Source organism: Anthonomus grandis, chromosome 10, assembly GCF_022605725.1.
Source record: "Anthonomus grandis grandis chromosome 10, icAntGran1.3, whole genome shotgun sequence".
NCBI classification, from domain to species: Eukaryota; Metazoa; Arthropoda; class Insecta; order Coleoptera; family Curculionidae; genus Anthonomus; species Anthonomus grandis.
In genome coordinates, this window is record NC_065555.1 from 16,184,868 (window position 1) to 16,205,813 (window position 20,946).

Sequence of the window (20,946 nt, forward strand, 5' to 3'; positions counted from 1 at the left end):
TACTGCGCAGCCAATAGCTGCCTTTTTTTACCATTTTTCATCTACAGAAAAAAAGAAAAACTTTTAAAATTCCAAACGAGAACGAATCGCGTTTCCTTCCAAGACATTTAACCCCCGCTCTATAGATCTTCTTCTCTCTGGTGCAACGGAAACAGGGGTGAGGAGGGTTGGTGGGGGAGGAGGGTATGTCATGACATATCGGCCACCATAGGGGTGGTGACAAAATGGCCTGCAGACCTGCCGATTCCGGAGATCGTCGTCAGCAGGCCACCCCCGCGTCCCTTCAACCCCTCACCCTTTCCTGTTTCCGAGGCGTTCGTCAGAATCTCTTCTGTCAGTACGCGGGCAATTTTCGTTGGAGTTGCTGGACCGCGGATTTTTGGGGGGGTGCGAAATAGAGAGAGAACCAATTTTTGAAACCGAATTTTTTCCCGAAGTATTATTGTTGTTAAATTTGTGATTTTGAAAATTATACGGGTTCGGAGAAAATTTTTGAAAAATTGAGTTAAAAAAGTCAAGTGAAAGAAACAGACGTTTATTGGGTTATAGATTGGATGAGTTTAGGGATTTTGTGACTCTCCGGTGATATATTGTAAAAGTAGATTAGTCAAAATTGATTCGGCGATTTGGGGTAAGCTTAGGCCCCAGGTTGGGCGTAGAATGGGAACAGGTAAGATTTTTTAAAAATTTTATTTATATATATTTTATAACTTGAACAACTTCATGATAAGTCAATATTTTCAACAGTTTTAAAAAGGCTCTATTATGCCCTAGTCAGGTCAAAGCTTGATTAGTGTACGATTATCTGGTCTCCAGTATATGTGGAAAACCTTAAAAATGTTCAATGAAAAATTTTCAAATATCGAGAAATTAGACAGACAAGGTCTATTCCCACAAGGTTTTCCATATTCCGAACTTAAAAAAACATAACATAAACTTATCGCAAGCACGAAGAGACTTGTTATAAAAAATCCTAGAAAAATAAGATAATTTTTCACAATTGCTCGAAAAACTAAAAATCAATGTTCGCTACAAGCGACCCTTCGTTTTACCCCAATATTTTAGAAATAATAAATATGACTTATTGAAGCTAGATTTATTTACATGTATATATGTACGATAAAGGCAATAAAAAATTTACTCTTAAACAAATCTGGACCTATACTGCTGTATTTTTTGATGCATTTTCATTAAATTAGTTTTCTAATTTTAAGTGAGTGTATTTATAATTTAAAAGCGACGTTCGAAATGTTTTCTTTTTCTGCAATTAAGAATCGTTGTTGTTTATTGCTTCGTAATTGGGCATTAGAGCATTTGTTGTATTTAATAAATAAGTAAATAAAAAATTTCCAGTTTTTGAGTTTTACCCCTCTTATAGTTTTTTTCTCTTACTGATAGAATTTTTAATTGAGCCATTTTATACATTCATTTAATTTAATACCATCAGTTTTTTGTGTTTTTTTATATAATTATTATTATTTTAAGTAAGTAATTTTTTATAATTTTTAATTTAAAAAAATAATCTTTAAAAATATTGTTGCTTGAGACGACAATATAGTTTATTATTATTTTTGATTAAAACTACCGTGTTATAAATCTTAATCAAAAATAAGAATAAAAACTAATCGACAAAAAAAAAACAAGAAAAAAAATTAAGATTATAGATGATTTCTCAACACTTTTCCAAATTAGTTATGGGTATTTCGGAATTTTATTATTCAATATTTTTTTTTTAAATTCTCATTATAAAGATTTTTTTTTAATCTTTTGTGAAAAAATACTTTATGTGCAGTTTTTAGGAAAAATTAAAAAAAACTCTTGAATTTAATGAGAAAGAAATATGTCCTTTATAACGAGTATTTTGCTTATTTATTATCATTATTTACGTGATTTATTACCTAACCATATCTGTGATAACTTGAGAGTCTTTGGAGATGTTCATGGTTACAAAACTAGACACCATACAAACTTCATACTGGTATTTAGATAGATGTAACACTAGTCAAATGCTTATTTCAGTCTTATATAAAGGCTTAATTCGGTTCCACAAATTACTTGTGATTATTAAAAGGTGTAATCATTTAAAGCCGTTTAAAAGGCTTTTGAGAAAATTGATTTTAGTTAGGGTTAAGTAAGTCTATTAATTTTTTAGCTTCAGTTTTGGCGTTTTCTTTTTACCACTTTATCTTTAGCTTAAGTTTAATTTATACAGTTTTAATCATTTATTTATACTCGTTTTTAGGTTATCGGATTTTGCCTTTAGAGATTGTATTTTTGTATTACTTTTTACAGTCTTCAATTAATGTGGATAACACAGTTATTATATTACCTTACTTATAGTTATTTTTATGTAGCATTGATGCTAAATAAATATACCTCATTCATTCATTTTCGTTTATCAATTTTTTTTTAGTTTTTAGTTATTTGAAAATAATTTTAAAAAAATTATTACTTCGTAGAAGAAGATATGACAATAGGGCAATGACTGAATGTGACAACATCTTCAGTTCAGTATTGTAAGATAATCTACTATAACTATAATAAGCAAAATCATTAGTCTTCACTAACTTTTTATCGAAAATTATTTTGTTTTTCCTATTTTTTTTCCATAATTATTACACTATTTGTTAAACTGCTTATTATTTTTTGCAAGACGCCATCGAAGCAGACGAAAAAATACGGTAATCTCTAAAAAATGGGCCAAACTGCCCCTAAACTGCCTGGGTTACCAATATCTTGGGAAAATGCCTCATAACATTATTTATTATCATTTGTTTAACGGTCATGCTCTAGTCGTTCTACGCATCCATTTATTCATTGCGTGTCCAAGAATGTACAGTTGCTTTGAAGAAACATGCAGGTGAAAGACAAAAACATGTTTTTTAGGAACCACATTACCTACTTAATCGGTCCAGAGATAAGGACCTGCTAAGAGACACAAACAGTAGAAAAACTATGGAAATAATACCTCAATATTTCACTGGGAGAACACAAGCAGATCAGAGCAGCTTACCTCAGCAAGAAGAAGTAAATCACATTAATCATATGATTGATTGAGATGAGAGTAAACTAGATCATGGACAGAGAGATAAATGCATAAATGCGAGCCAAGGAAATTAACGATGACAATATGATAATATGACAGTAATACAGAGAGATTATATTTTTAAAATATAAAATAAAATTATAATTATATTGATGAAATTATATCTTCCACGAGATGATAGCAGACCTTTTTGCAATTTCAAATTTGATTCCTAAGTGGCTGCAGATGTCTTCTTGCTTATGGTTTACTCCAGAATCCTAAAGCTATTAGAAGTGGAAATCGCGTTCTTTTGTTTTCCAAAATTATCATACTTTTTTTTTAAATTACTTATTTTTTTTTTTGTAAATGAATAGGTAATTGGAAAAAGGACAACATTCCTGTGAACCTTGTTTTTCGAAAACCAAAAAAAACTATTTTCCGCCGAAACCGTTAGTTTAGTAGTTATTGACATTTGAAAGTACAATAATCTTACACTTTTTGCACTCAAAATCGAAAACGTGAGTAAAACAAAATAAAAAAAGGCCCTTATTAACTATTAACTAATTAGGCCCTAACAACTAATTTTTATTTAAGGAATAAGCATGACAGAAACCTAAAATTGTTGATGTTTGTATGCTTTTCAGCATTCTTCTTCTTCTTCTGAGTCACTGTTTTCTCTATTTCTTGTGGGATTTCTGGGAATATCATGATAGAAAGCCCTGTAGTCTTCTGGCATGTAATGTTTTATTTTGGAAACATCTTCGAGCTTCTTTATGAAAATTCCTAGAAATAGGATTTAGATGATCCATTAATTTTATTAAAAATTATTTGTCAGATAGAAAACAATATGTTAAAATAAATAATAAACTGAGTTTACCTAAATTAGTAGAAACGGGCGTTCCACAGGGTACTGTGCTAGGCCCGATTCTGTTTTTGATATACATAAATAATATTGGACGAATTGCTGACTATTTTGATGTTATATCTTACGCAGATGACACTGTATTACTTTTTTATAGTGAAAACTGGAAAGATGTATATAATCGAGCAGAGTTGGGCCTGGCACAGATACACCTGTGGTTAAATCAGAATTTACTCTCTTTAAATATGAATACAACCTTTTTTATAACTTTTACAGCTGATTGTTATGATCAGCCTGTTAAAGACCAAATCTTTATTCATAATAATGCCTGTAAAAACGAATATCAAAACTGTTCTTGCACAAGTATTAAAAAAGTTACTAAAATAAAATATCTTGGTGTAATACTAGATTAATACTTAAAATGGAATGAACACATTATATATCTTAACAAAAAAATTAGAAATATTTTCTACAAATTTTATCAACTAAGAGATATTTTGGACCAAAAGTTACTTATTATTCTGTATACTTCACTTGTTGAGTCAATATTACGCTATTGCATAATTGTATGGGGCAGTGCTTATAATACTACTATTAAAAGGCTATGTGTATGTCAAAACATTGTATTAAAAATACTACAAAAAAAGTCCTTTAGAAGTCCTACAGATGATTTATATAAAACTTACAATGTTTTGAATATGCGAAATTTATACATACACTGTGCCTTAAACTTTACAACAAAAATAAATACTCCTGTTTCTGAAAGTACTTATATAACTAGATCAAGATTACAAAAGCGAATTCCAGTACCTTTTATGAATAACACTTTATGCCAAAGATTTGTAACATACTATGGACCAACATTATATAATCGACTTCCTTTTGCTATAAAAAATTCTGTCAATAACAAGAAAAAGTTCCGAAAGGCAACAACTCCAGCGCTGACTCTCCGTTCAATCGTCGCCATCCTCGTCTACTAGTCATGAATTTATTTGAATATTTTTCTTATTAATAAGTGGTTTGTATGCTATAGGGGGTGTCCCGTATCGTTGTATTCGGGTTTTGTCGCAGCGTGTTGGATTTGATTCTGGGTCGGGTGGTCCTGGGAGTTGTGGTACCGTTTTCATTTGTTTCCGGGCTGCAGGGTGTTTGGGTTTTAACTAAATAGCTGCCTTTTTTTTTCCTAAATGGTTATGCTCAAATTTTGTGACAATGGACTACATTTAATTTTAAGTTAAATGTAAAAATTAAAAAAAATAAATTAAAAAAAAAAAAGAAATATACCATGTGATACATTAAAATTCTTGCAATTTTATGTAGAATCCGAAAATGTAATTAAATACAACATTTCTATTTGGAATAGGAGGGACGTTGCTAGTTTTACATGGAAGCGGCAACTCTGCATGTTTAAAGACATTTTTATTGGGTGTCCCCTAATGACCATACAACGTTGCCAAATTTTTAATTTTTTTTAAATGTAAAGTTTTACAACAATCACAAATTGGTGATTGAGGCTTCGGCGCCCTGTATCTCGGGAGCGGGTGGGGGTGGGGCTGCGGCTTTTGGGCTCGTTTGGCTTGGGGTTGGGTCTGGTGTGCTCTGGCGGAGTTTGGGTGCGGTGGTGCGGGACACCTTGTATATCTGTATATATTGTAGACTTTTAAGAATAGTTGTATTACAAACTAGTTTTTTTCCCAACTTTTTTGAGGACAGTACTGCATACAAGTTGTTAAATCAACTTAGGCATGACCCCCCTATTGTAAAACAGTATGTGTATATAATGTTTGAATAAATTGAGAAGTTAAATTGAGAAAATTGAAAAGAAGTTAAATTGAGAAAAATTGAATTTAAATTGAGAATTCTTTGGTTTGATAGGAAGTTTGCCTTTGTATGCTTTGAAATTGGGAAGGTTTGCATTGTCTTGTTTCTTCATGTTTAAAAGACCATCACTGACACCATCAATGAATTCAAACGCCTTGATGTAGCCTTTCATTGTTTAGGTGTATGTTAAATGATATATCTTTAATCCACAATATCCACAATATCTTTTTAAGATTGTGGTCACCAGCCTTTGAAATTCAGTATATCGGTATTTATTAGCCGTTTTACTAGAAACTTATTATAATTGTTTTTTTCTTGGAAGAAGTAATTATTTCATTGTATTAATTAGGAGAATAAGTCCTGAAGGAGAATAGTAAGGAAAATAAATGACACCGAGGTCACATTGCGTGGATAAACGATAACATTCCAGTAAATTATCCTTTTTCCTGATATATTATCCTTTTTCCGCTCAGCAATAATGTAGTTATATGAAGGTGGCCGGTGATTTTATCGTTTTTTCGCTTAGCCGATGAAAGATACAAAAAGTTATAAAATTACTATCTCACTTTAATTCGCCATATTCTTGGAATGTTATCCTTTTTCCAATCACCCATTCAAATATACTCTTTATGGAGAAACAGTAACTTACATGATGGAAGCGTCGCTCGTGGTTCACTCTCACGGCATTTTTATGGAACATCTTCAGTCAGTTGTGTTTTTAGTACTGTCTGTTTACTACTTTTTCACTAAATTGAAGCTCTAAAGACAGATAGAATAAGAGGCGGGTGTGTGAAGGTAGGGTCCGATCGAGTGTCACTTTTGAAATTGAGGCAGTTTTTTATTTAGATTTAGCACTTTTGTCGTAAGTAAAGGGCGTATTTTAGAAATATAAAACTGATAATAATAATAATAGTGCATTTATTTAGCATAATTCTACAAGAAAACAATATAAATCTTACAATGTAATAGAATGCATGAAGATCTAAAATATTTAATTATGACATAATATGGTACAAGTATGCGAAAATTATAATAACAATAATGTATTATCTTTGACTATCAAATATACACAATATAATTAAATAGTTAAATCGTTCTGGTCCACTTTCTTTGCGATAATCAACATTCGATGGTAGTGCTGATGTTGCATCTCATGGTCGGCTCATGTTAATGTTTCGAGCATTTTTTCGACATATGTTTTTTAGGTTGTCTTTAGGTTTGTTCTCACTGCAAATTTCTTACAAGTTTGAAACTGTTTTCAAACCATTCTTGATGAGCATGCGTAAAATATTACAACTTCTGATCGATTTGACACCGTCTGTGCGAACATCAAATACGGGTTGAGTGGAGAAGAAAAATAACCTCACTTTTTTATGCCAGTGGGAAATGGGAAAATAACATAAACATAAACAAAAAAAAATTATAGTACAACCTTGAAATAGCTGTATATTATTAATAGAGTTTAAGGTTGTGTGAATATTTGCTACTTCATGCAAGACTTACTCTAAAATAGTCGAGAAATTCTATTCTATTAAATTTGGACACAGTTTCATCAAAATATTTTTGATTTTTGGACTTTATCCGTTCTTCAATTAAATCTTCTTTAAAAGTCTGTGTCGGAATCAACAAAATTCTGATCAGATTCTTCTGACGATTCAAAATCACTTATTTCCTTAATGTTTATTTTTAGACTAATCCAACAATTTAAAATACAATTTTCAAAACGAATATCAAGGAGTATACAAAACGACAAAATACAAACAACAATGTAGAGGTTACGTTCATATTTCGATGATCGGCGTTGACTGGCTACACGAATTCTCTGACACTTTGCTTGAAATAAATCCGAAAACAAGTCTGACTATCAGATGACGATCAGAAATTTGTGTAAGAACATCAAACTTTTGATTTGAAACCGATCAGAAGTTCCTGTGCGAACGCATTTTACTCTATTGCGCATGTTTATTTGTCAAAAACTTGTTTCTTACTGCTGTGAGAACAAACCTTTTATTGGCTCAGGCTAAACAGGACATTTCGGATATTTTCGTGGAGACATTTTGGATCCGGACATGACAAGACCGGTATTCCATGGACAATCGCAACCTCCGGTTTTCCAGAAGTACCTCGTCAAGGAGTCAAGTCAAAGCCCAACTGTGGAGCACGTCGTATAATAAAAGATACTATAGAAAAGAATTATTAAAAGACTATACATTAAACATAGAAAAAACCAACATTACATATAAAACCCATAGAAATTTACCTAAGAACTAATTATTAATACGAAATGATAATAGCAAATTAAAGTCCTAAACCATTAAAATAGTCATAGTTTCAGCAAAACAAGAGATAAATTCAACGAAACAATTATTTTTATAAATCATTTAGGATACAATTTCAGACAATACATAATTTTTAAATAATCTTTTAAATGCATTAACATTTTTACATTCTTTAATATTTTTTGGCAGTCATGGCGATTAAACTCTAACAAACCTTTATTAAGAATACTGTTCAACATTTGTGTAGTGTTGCATCGATTGACTAGGATGAAATTATTACGGTTTCTGGTATAATAGTCATGAACATTCATAAAGCTATTAACTCTGTCACAAATGTAAGTAGGTAACATTCTATTTTTAATCTTAAATATAAATATAAATATAAAAGCATTAAGCATTATTTTTTGCTTTACAGAGAATAATTGCAAGACATCACAGGTGTATATCTATTACATTTTAGGATTGCGCACATTCCTCTGTTTTGTACTATGTCAAATTCGGCTATTTTATAATTGGGTATACTGAACAATAAAGCTGAACAGTTTTGTAAATGGGGTGCCGCTATCCTATTATAAAGTAATAATTTTGTATACGTTGATACATTTTTGCCGGTTCGAGATATAAAAACAACCTTTTGCGAAAATTTTATCAATATATAATCACAATGAGCAAAGAAGTTCAACTGAGGATCTAATACTACTCTAAGATATTTCATATGTTACTCATACTGTAATTTAACGCCATTTATATTAATATTAAAATGTTTCACATTCACCAAACTCAATCTATGTTTTTTGCCATACACACAGAATTTAGATTTTAAGACATTAATGCTAAGACTATTTTTACACAGCCATAAAAACACTCTACTCAAGTCATTATTGATATCTTGCTGTATTTGTTCGATATTATGACCAACGACACATATTGTATCGTCAGCAAATAATGTAATTTTACTATTTTTTACAACTAATTACTTATTTTGATCCTTGGCGCGCACTCGTGCAAATCTGTTGTTATTCTTTCTGTAATAATTTATTTAGTTTGATCAATTTTTTGTGTTTTTTTTTAGTTTCCTTATTAATTAACTTTAAGTTGACTGGTTTGTCCCACTCTTAGTTTCTTTTGTCAGTAGCTAAAGAGTATCGGTTGTTACAAATCGCGGGACAGACCTTTTTGCCACGAGAAGATGTAATTTAAAATATTAAATATATTTTCTTCATTTTGTTTCTAGAAATGTATTGACTTTTTATGGCAAATAAATTACTTTTGATTTGATTGATATCATTTATAAACAGAATAAACAACAATGGCCCTAGAACAGTCCCCTGTGGTACCCCATATTTCACCAAGATAGATTCAGATACAGCTGACTCATACTTTGCTTTTTGTGTCCTGCCTGATAAGTAGGGTTTTAACCAATCCAAGGCTAAGTGCTTTATATCCATATTCCCCAATTTATCAAAATCCAAATATCCCTATTGATAGTCTCAAAAGCTCTTCTAAGATCTAAAAATACAGCCAAAACTAGATTATTGTTATTAATTGCACTAACAAACTCATCACAGTCTCGCAAGAATGACCTGCTCGAAATTCCGATTGACCAGAAACAATTATATTACTCTTACTCTCATCACAATGTCTCTGTAGCTGCTTCTTGGCATTGAGTTCTAATACTTTCTCGTATACTGGCACAGTATTGATTGGTCCAAGACTCGAGTGCTGCTTAGTACCGAAACTACCAAAGATGACTTTCATTCCTTTGGAAAATGCCCCTTAGAAAATGATGTATTTATAACATCTAATATTCGGTTTCCAACCACTGAAAAAACCCATACTGAAATACCAGATTCACCGCCACTAACATTTTTCATTCTACTCACTATCCTTCTTGGGTCAACCATTGAAACGTTTTCAAACCTAGTAAACTCTGTAAAGCTGTGATATTCTACACTTTCATTTAGATTGAAGTACGTGAAATTAGTAGATGGTCGATTTATTGCCGATATGATATTCTCAATGCTCTCCACAAAATACTTATTGAATTTATTGGCTATATCCTTTTCCGTGCTCAATGGTTTCTGTTCAAAGATAATTTTCTTCAGTCTAGATACACTTTTTTTCAGTAATGTCTTCAAGTGTTTCCATAGTTCTCTTGAATTTTGTTTATTTTCATCTATTGCCTCTCTGAAATATTTGTCCTTTTCATGCTGTATTCTATTAATAATGTCATTTCGCAATCTTTTATATGGATTCTAGTCCTCAGCATTTCTGTGATGAACAGCCCTAACATAAATTTTATCTCTTTCTTTCATCATTTGTCTTATTTCATAAGTTATCTTTATACTGTTGCTTCATTGTCGATTTTATTATAGGGCACATTGTATTTATTAATGCCGTTACATCTTCTACAAATGTATTTGCAATCATGTTGACATCTGAGTCCTCGCCATTCCATTGAACCTCCAATAGTGAAGCTTAAAACTGATCAGCATCATACTTTTCCCAACACCTTCTAAAGTAATTTATTGTAAAATTTTCAGACATTTGTCCTATATCAATAGTTAAAATGCAATGATTTTTGGTGTTAAATATACTTTATGTGATAGGTTTTTTTCCGTAGAGACGATACACTTAGTCAATAAGTGTTTGACTACTAGCAGTTATACGTGTTGAATTACTAACAATCTGATTGAATCCACTGGAATAAATTATTTTTAAAAGCTTATCACTGTAAAATGAGTCTTTCAAAATGTCATAGTTGAAATCACCAACTACAATGTATAACAATGACTCATTCAAAATTAGACATTCGATCCAAATAGCCAGAAAAATAATCCAAAAACTCTGCATTTTCAGTCTCTGGAGGGTGATAAAGAATGGTAAAGCGATATTTCAACCAGCTTAAAACGACTTCTAGGGACAATAACCAGACATAGTTTTGAACACACTCTGTATCACAGATCTTATATTTGATATCGTTTCGTACAAATGCCATTATCCCACTAGTTCTCTTGTTTGTTGTGGTACACTGCTCCAACTGATAACCATCAATGTTTATTTGATAGATCGTGCTATCTCGGCAGAGACATGTGCTTCAGACAATAACAATATTTTTGGCCTCCAATTATTAACCAATATTTCAATACTTTCTTTATTATTTATAAAACCCTGACAATTAAAATAAACGGCTGTTGACATTAACTCTGTATTACTGTCTAGTTGGTATTTTAGAAATCTGTTACTTTTTTATACGTTTCACAATTATTTACGTCCCATGCAGTATGATCAATTGGTTTCAATCCATATGTGCTATTAGACAATACACAGTTGTTGCATTTACTCACGTTACTATGACAATTTTTAACATCATGCTCGCCACCACATTTAGCACAAACATTTTTTTCTTTACACTCTTTTTGTTGATGCCCATATTTGCAACACTTGTAACACCTAACTATTCCATAATCAGTATAAACCATGCAACCGCTCCAACCTATATTCATTCTTTGATTTTGCATTAGTGTATTATATGTTTGTGACTTCTCTTCAAAGATTATGTTAAATTTTTCATTCAGCAGTTTTGTTTTTCTCAAAATTTTCAATTTCATTTGTCTTTACCTCATTCTGTTTACTTATTTTTTCAATAATTTCATTGTCTTCGGTCTTGTATCATTTTGATGAAATCCCAGCACTTTTATTCTATTTTCACGCAATGTTGGTCTTTCATATTCATATATATGGTCTTCATATTCTTCACCAAGTTTGATTTTTATTTCTGACTGGATATTTGAAATTTCTTTTTCATCTCCACACTCCAATATTAATCCACCGTTTTTCGTAGACCGCCCCAGCTCTCTACTGATACTCCAGTTCCTATTTCAGTTAAATTGATTTTACTTTGGAGTGTTTTTTTTTTAAATTTCATTAGTATCCTTTTGAGCTCCCTTTTGCTTTACAACTAGTAGTTTGTCAGTACCCTTGGCTTTAGTAACAGATGCATAAGATACTCCTTGTATTTCGTTTACTTCCCTTAACTTATCACTACTCGTTCTTTCTTGTTCTTGTAGTTCTTGTTTCATACTAAAATTTTCTGTATGTAATTCCAAAAACTACGTAAGAAAAACACAATTTCCAGATTGATACAAATAGTCATTTAAAAATTAAATGATGATATGGAAAAAAGTAAAACAGTTCAATTTTTAGTCTTATAACCCCACCTCAGTGCACGATATCATAAGTAATATTAATAAAATGATGTGTTCTTTCGTAAAAAAATACCGTTTCTAAGTAATCGAGACAGTACTTAGAGATAAATTAATGACAATGTTCGTATTAATAAATCGACTTAAGTCTTTGATCGTAACGCTAGCGTGGTTGTCATTAACTGTTAAAACATTCTACCAACATTCTTTTTGAATAAGAAAAAAAACAATTATAAAAGTCTGTAAAAAATAAACAAAAGCCAGTTTTTTTGGATGTAAGAACATCTCACCAATAGATTCTTTTCACATTTTTTGCGAGAGCTTTATTTGTTGCAAATAATTTAATCACAAAAAAGAATTAATGAAAATTCCCGGTTGAAAATTGAGATCAAACGCAATCTCCTTTTTAAAGGATTGGAACTTGAAAATACGCAAATCCAGAATATTTTGTGGGCGCTGTAGGCAACCTAAGTTGAGAGCAGAGCATGTCAGCTCTATTTTTTGTTTTTTAAATTATTTATTTTAATTTAAATTTGTAATTTTATATTAATTTTCTTTATTTTGTTTTGGGTATTGCGGGTCAAAAGTATTAAAAAAATAGTTTTGTAACCCTTTTTTTTGATAAAAAATATTTTTTCTTTTCTTTCTTTTCAGTTCATTGCGCTTAATATCAAGAGTTTTTTTATAGTTTTACATAAGTATTTGATTTTTTTTTAACAATTTTTGCCTCTTTTAAGCTTTGATTTTTCTCAAAAAATTCCTCTCTTTTTTTAATTTCGTAGTAATTTCGGATTTAAATATATTTGTTTATAACTTATTATTAAAATTTATTTTTTATTATTTCCATAATTAATGTCATTTTTTGAGTATCTTCTGTATTTTTGTTACCTCCTTTTTCATATATTATTGCTTAGGAAAATTATGTAAAAGCATAATTTTCCTTGCAAAATGCAATTATTAAATAAGATGACAAAAAAAGACTAAGAACAAATTTACAAAATGATAAAAGTTGCATTGATAAAGAGAGAGGAGAGAATTGAGAAAACTTTCTTGATTTTTTTTTCATCCTTAATTATATCAGTAATCTTATGTTTTTTATTTTCCTTTTTTTTCGGTTTTTAATTTAAAAATCTTTAAAATTTCTTTAAAAAAAATTGTTACTTCAATATTCTGAGGTAACAATTTTTTCTATTGCTTCAAGCCAAAATTGATAAAACAATGTATAAAAGTCGTAGAAACTCGATTTCAGCTATTACGTCACTATTTAAAAATAAAATAGAGCCGTTTTTAAAACTAATGATTCTTAACATAATCAAAACGTTGACAAATTTCAAGATTTAATTTCCAAAGGGCAGATGGGCGCCATCTTGGAAATTGGAGCTGCCCACCATCTTGGAAAAAAACGAAACCAATATTATGTGATTATTTGAATCCAAAACAAGATTGCGACGTTTTGATAACTCATAATTTAAAACGTCAACAAATTTTAAGATCTAAATTCAAAATGGCAGATTGTCACCACCTTGGAGTCAAAAATATAACCAATATTATGTAACCACTTCAGTCTAAAACAAAATTGCGAGGTTTTAAGGACTGATTTTTTGAATATAGTCAAAACATCGGCAAATTTCCATATATTCAGAAATATATTCTAAAATTTCAATAGTCTTACGCAATTTCTTCTGCTTATTTTTTAGTGTGACAAGTGTCACCGAAGAGAACCGTCAGAACATACACGTCACTATAAGCCACTTTAAATGCAAATAATAATTTAAAAATTATAATTGTGAGAATTGAATTATAATTATAAAGCGGATAGCCGAGAAATAATTTCCAAATAATATTTATTTCAGGTGACAGATTATTGGATATTCCGTGCAAGGTGTGTGGCGATCGCAGCTCAGGAAAGCACTATGGAATATACAGCTGCGATGGTAAGTAATTGACTTGAAAAATCAAGTCCTTCTTCAAAATATTCACATCTAAATAGTAGTTCTACAATGATCTACAATCGTAACAAACCTCTGGTATTTCAAGGTTGCTCTGGCTTCTTCAAGAGAAGCATCCACCGCAACCGAGTCTACACCTGCAAAGCAACCGGAGACCTTAAAGGTAGATGCCCTGTAGACAAAACTCACAGGAACCAATGCCGGGCCTGCAGACTTTCCAAGTGTTTCCAAGCTAGCATGAACAAAGATGGTAAGCAAATGAAGATTTTACAACCAGTAGTTTCTTTTTCTTCTTCATTAATATCTTTATTCATGTAATATATGATTTTCCCTAAAAAGAACACTATTAAAAAACTCTTTGCAAAACTCCCTTACTTTTTACCAAAAACTGTAAAAGTAACAAGACAAGCAAGCAACTTAGAAGCGTACAAGCCCCGGAGTTGAGAGGGCGCGATGTTTCGCCAACTCCCGACAACTTTCCGCATCGTCGAGCCGCAAAACACGACACCACCATCCCCATCTTGAACCCCTTTAAGACGCTTAAACAACCCTTTCGGCCCCGCCACGTTCCCCTCCTCGTCGCCCCCTTGCTTTCCAAACTGGGAAGTTTAGAGTTCTTTTAAAGTTTTGAACAGTATGGGTCTTCGATTACGCACAAATTGGATTTGGGTAACATATTTTTTTCTTGTTTGCTTCTACTTTCAACTTCATTTTCTGCGTTTTATATGTTAAACGGTTCAGTTTTATTGATTTCGTTGAATTATCCAGGGGCTAATCACTTAAAGAAGTGAATCTTCGCTTACAGAATATATTTATTTGTTTATTTGGTACAAGCTCAACAGATATACATCCATCCCAGGTAGCAAAATGACGTCTTGAAGACGTCGTGTTTCGTACGATTCCTTACGACCTTAAAGTGACGTACAAATGTCACATCCAAAATGACGTCTTAAAAGACGTTGCTAAGACGTCCTAAACAAAGGCTAAATGATGTCGATGAGACGTACTAACGTGGACTAAAAGACGTCTTAAACGGACTTGAAAAGGACGCCTAGAAGGCGTCAATTATTTATATAAGGCGACGTTTAAAGACTATTTTAGGTCATATAAAATGATCTTTGAGGACTTATATATACCAAAATAACGAACATTCTTCAGTTGATTTTCTGGAGGGAACATTCGGTACAAAAATACTGCCTACTTTTAATCTTTATATATTTCGGGCGGACATTACCTCCTGAGTAGTAAATATCACATTCTTTATACACAATGTAGCTTTTTACATACACCTACATAAAAAATCATATGTAGCATGAATATAATAAGGCATAGATAAATAGAAATTAATGCGTTTATTTCTCAACTTAAAATTCCAAACTGGCAAAAATCTACTTAAGTTAAATCAAATAAAAAACGTGAAAAGGATGATTCCCTTTAATAAATGGAGCTTATGAAGACTGCTGCTGCAAAAAGACATTAGAAGTAAATTAGTTTTATTGCACAATATGGCCGCCCACCATGTCCATGAACACATGGCACAAGCAAGTAAAACAGCTATAAATAAAATTCCTGTCGATATTTAAGCCATTATAATATAAATTATGTACCTGATTCGATCCAATTTAGCCATTTGCTAAGATGGTAAGCATGTTCTACAAGCAAAATGTGAAACAAACACCGAACACAAAAGGAAATACAACACCAAACAATTACAAAACCGGGTTGCCTCTTAAGGTATTAATACACTGAGCAGCCTTAATGTATGTTTTCTGTACAGCGAATATGGTGCAGGTGAGCCCCGGTTCAATTCTCGACATTCTCCCTTCTTTTATATTTTTTTTCTTTTAATTAAAAATTTTTTTTTTTTATTAATGAATTATCTAATAAAAAAAAACTCAATATTTACCTGTGGTAAAAGAAAGTCATTTTGAAGAACACAAAGTAGACGCCATTGTGTATGAAGGATATGAAATGACCAACTGACCTGAAATGACCAATCAGGATGACATAAAGACGTCTTTCATTGACGTCAAAGTAACGTTTTTAAAATGACGTCTCCCGGACACATAATTGTAAAAAAAGGAATACAGTACAATTCAATGCTTATTACATACCTGGTAAATTTAGATTTACAGACACTTTTTATGAAATACCTCAGAGAGTATAGGCTTAGGCCTGGCTATTGACTCCACATGCCACAAACCACAATAAGATCGAATTAGATTATATAATTTGCACATAACAATATATGGTGAATTTTCATAATAATTAGTATGAGTACTGTCCATTTAAGAAGTCATAGGATTACGTGTTATACACATACCTGGGTACTTACAAGTTAATTTGGAAGAGTAATTCCGGAGTATTTATAAATTTATTTAATACTTTATATAAAAATAATATTGCAAAAATATTTCTCCTACTTTCTAAGCCTTGAAGGTTGTACAAATTCATTATCTCTAACATAGGTATGTGCATTTCATATACAATTGTTTGATCATAATATAAGGATCTTAAAAATTTATTCTGAATCGTCTCTATAGAATACTTATGGATTTTATAACAAGGGCTCTATATGATAGAGCAATATTCTAGAATGCTTCTAACATAAGATACATATAAAGTCTTAGCACAAGTTACATTCAATGTCTTACAATTACGAATAATAAAGACATACATTCTAGATGCTTTATTAGTTATGTGATTAATACGTGCCCTGAAAGATAACGGTGAGTCAAAACTCCCACCAAGATCGCGCATTTCATCAATACTTCCTCGCCTAACTCGATCTATTGAAGCTAAGTACAAAACATTTATCGGTATTAAAATATAATTTGTTTTTTATAGACCAGGCATATATCTTTTGTAGATTTAGTTGAATATTTTGATAATCAGAGATACTATTGGCTTCAGAATAAAGTTTGAGATCTATGTTGAAAATATTTACCTTCTTAACCAGAATCATTGATGAACAAAAGAAAAGCATTGGTCCAAGGTTGGATTCCTGCAATATACCTAATGTCGCAAAATAATAGTTTGACTCGTGGCCCCTTAAGACAACTGCCTGTGGTCTCATCTCCAAGTATGATGCAAAAAATGTGGTTACATTTTCGTGGAATTCAAAGTGATTATACAATTTTGAAGAAGTATGAAATGAACTGCAACGTAACTAAATGATTCTTGAAAAGCTGCTGTTGTATGTTGAGGATTCCTAATAATATTAAACCGTCTGGTATTATGGTTGTGTTCATGCACATTGAAAAGTTTTCTTAGATATGGTGGGTTTCCCGACTTTAAAATTCTGTATATGAAAGAGTACATGTGATGTTTGAGTCTATTTGAAATTGAAAGAATTAAATGATTATTAAGATATGGGGTAATATGACTTAAGGTAAAATAAGTGTTGATAAACATGTTCTATGTTATTTCTATTGGATCCTAGAAATAAAACACACGATTTTGAAGGGTTTAGTTTCAAATTATGAGCCTTAGCTTATATATGTAAATTATTTAAGTCGGTATTAAATTGTGTTTGTGAGTGTCGTAAGGAGTTTAATGAGAACGATGTATAAATCTAAGAATCATCTGCGTATTGTTGTAGTTTTAAATAAGATATAATATTTTTCATACCAGCAACGTATAATGAGAATAATAAGGGTCCTAATCAAGATCCCTGAGGTACCCCAGTAGTAACAGGAATAAATTCAGATTTTGAGTACAAGGGGTGAGAATCAATCTCCACGCATTGAAACCTGCCGGTCAGGTAGGATCTTAGGAAGGCAATAGAAGTATTAGAAAAACCAACGAAATTTAATTTAGGTAGCAGCATATCATGATTTAGAGTGTCAAATGCCTTACTAAAATCCAGCTAACATACGGATGTTAATTTCTTTTGTTCTTCATAGTGCCTAATATCATTCATAAGATTTACCAGAGTAGTTGTACTAAAATGTTTCCTAAACCCGGATTGACATTCAGATATAATTTTATAGGAATTTAAAAATCCACTAATTTGATTATACATGTGTCTTTCTAGAACCTTAGACAAAACAGAGAAAAAACTAATAGGGCGTAGATCTTTAGCTTTTTTGGGGTTTGAGACTTTTGCAAATGGTTTAATGATAGCCTTTTTCCACAAGTCTGAAAATTGATTTTCTATGATACAGGAATTAATAATATTAAGGAGCGGATTTTATTTGCTACAGAATGGAAAACAAGTAATAACATCTCTTACTGCTAATCCATCATGGCCTACATAATTAGTACCAATTGATTTCTTCATCTGTATATTCTTGGACAAGGAATAGATATTTTTGCTACATTTGCTGGACATTTGCTGGACGCCTAATGATCCAGACTACATCCATATTTTATTGAATGAAACACAATAAATTTTTTGTTTATAAATTTAATCGAATCGTCCACAAAAATATCATTCCGGAAAACATCAGGCATCGCCAAAATCCAATAACAATCCGTCACAAAGTACAAAACACGTCGTTCCAATTGCCATTTTCTATTTACCCTTTATGCTGCCCCGGGGGCAATTGAAAATTAACAATACTCCCCGTGCTGTTTTGTCCATTTTCGACGTGTACCGTTTAAACTCGAATCGAATCTTTTGTAACCCCCGGGCGATATTTGATTGTCCCCCCCCCCCCCTAAGGTGATTCCGATAGGTTCGGGAATGGTGTTGGGAATTTTGTAATTTTACCGTGCTCCAGGTGGTCGGGCTATTTTCGGATTTATAGTGACAATATCGCACCTGGATGGGAAATATGCATGCTTTTGTTTGCTTTTTTTGGAAAATGTGATTTATAGTGAGGTATTTTTGGATAGAATAACACAACGGAAGAAACTTTAATTGTAACAATCATAGGCAGTTCAATCTCTATAGTTTTTCTTATAATAATTCAAGAATTTTTTGGGTACTCCTTGACATCCCATTCTTCACCTTCTTCTTAGCAAATCCATCTTTCACATCTCTAGATTTCCGCCTCTAGAACGGTAAAAAAACTTTTAGATCTGGATCTCAGCAGTAGTAATCCCATTCTTCACTGCTTGCAACTTGTCCATTCGTTCTGGTTTTATCATCTGCACAAAGTTCCATATACGCTACTGGGTTTTATAGAGGTAGGTCTCGCTTTCTAGGGACAATAATATCTTTCATCTGATAGTAAAAATCTTTTTAGAGACCTTTTGAAGAGGAGAAGCACCAAGAGCAAATGGTATCTGGTGCACTCATAATCTCCCTAGTGCAATGAAAGTCTTTGTTTGAAAATGTTATTAGGGACGTGGTATTGCTGACATCAACTTTCTACTTCTTGTAGGATCATGTTAGTGAAAAGTCTTTTTATTGTGATAATTATTATCTTCTTCTTATCCTCTTTTTACACATCGTCTTTATATGATCCGTATTTTCACCATTTTTGTGATTGTTATCATCTTTGATTTTTTATCAGTCTCTCTTCTATTTCGACCATACGTTGTTGGGATATGTAAGTTCTTATATAGCGATTGCTCGTTATCTCTAGAGTTTGTTCTCTCTAATTTGATGTGGGATGTTATTAATTTTCTTCAGCTCATAAAATATTATTTCCAGGATTATCAGATCCAACTACTTTGGCAGCATTAAGTTCCTGCTTATCTTTCCTCGCTAACTGCTCTTTTTCTGGAAAGAGTAGTAATTCGTAAATATTTGAGTGATCCCATGACAGCCACCATTTTATATGACACGCTTCAAGTCTGGTATATAATTCTCCTTCAAATAGTCCAGCCTGGAGCTGGTATCAAGACTAAAAAGTCAGAAATGGCAAAATCTACTTCAAGGCTCTGGTTTGAAGCTCGCTTTACTTCCTTAAACTCATCTTAAGCTCAACGGTCTCTTTTTTACCTTTCATTACATTGAGATCTTGCGCCCCCCCCCCCCCAACGCTTTCTTATAGATGCAATGTAAATATTGTTGGAGGTTTCTTCTGCTTTACTTATTCCCTTGCTGTTATCGATCCAGCTGTATTGAATTGAAGAGGAAAGACTTGTTCTCTTGGAATTCCATGCCTTCTTGGAAGATGGTTTTCTACTTTAAAGTTGGATCAAGCAGTTTTTCTCTATTGTTACCATTAAGATAGTGAGATAAAAAATAACAAGAAATTCCGATGATATATAGATAAATTTTGTTCAGCAAATAAACTTGGCAAAAATCTTCATCTTCGTTCTACTTTTTGGGTACTAACCTTGACATCCCATTTCTTACATTTCGTACTATTAGTGTATGCTTCATTGATGATAATGCAGATCCTAACCTTCTTTTTAGCACATCACAACATCAGATTTCTTCCTGTAGAACTGCGAAGAATCTTCAGATCTGTATTTTAGCAGCAGTAATCCCATTCTTCACTTCTTCCCACCTATCCATTGTTTCTGGATTTATCATCTACAGACATTTTCATATCCGCTACTTATTTCTATAAAGCCATTGGTTTCCAGGGACATTAGTATCCTTCATCTGGCAGTAAATATCTTTCTAAAGATTATTAAGTATCACTAGGATGAAGTGGTATCTGGTGCACTTATATTCTCCCGTGGTTCAATGTCAAGTATTAGGAATGTGAAAAGTCGGTTTTCGGATAATTTGTAGAGTTTTCTTCAGCTGTATACTAGACCAGCATAACCTATGATGCTCTAGATGTAATTCACAGTGTAGGTCAGATAAAGGATTTAATATATTTTTGGCAACTCTACTTTAAGTTTTCTAATTGAATGTTATTAAGGAACTTAAAGTCTCTTTATTATGATAATTAGTATC

General features: G+C 31.9%; 1 protein-coding gene across 3 annotated transcripts in view; it reads left to right on the top strand.

Annotated features, from left to right (window-relative positions):
* Positions 1–532: 532 nt before the first annotated feature.
* LOC126740989 (protein dissatisfaction) overlaps positions 533–20,946 on the top strand; it is a 106,360-nt gene continuing 85,946 nt past the window's right edge. For 2 of the 3 annotated variants that reach the window (XM_050447212.1, XM_050447214.1), the window contains exons 1-3: positions 533–670; positions 14,046–14,126; positions 14,230–14,391. In XM_050447212.1, the coding sequence (XP_050303169.1) occupies positions 661–670; positions 14,046–14,126; positions 14,230–14,391 (253 nt within the window). In that variant the 5' untranslated portion in view covers positions 533–660. Of the gene's footprint in view, positions 671–13,840; positions 13,979–14,045; positions 14,127–14,229; positions 14,392–20,946 lie in introns of those variants that run through there. The other variant, XM_050447215.1, reaches the window with a different exon arrangement.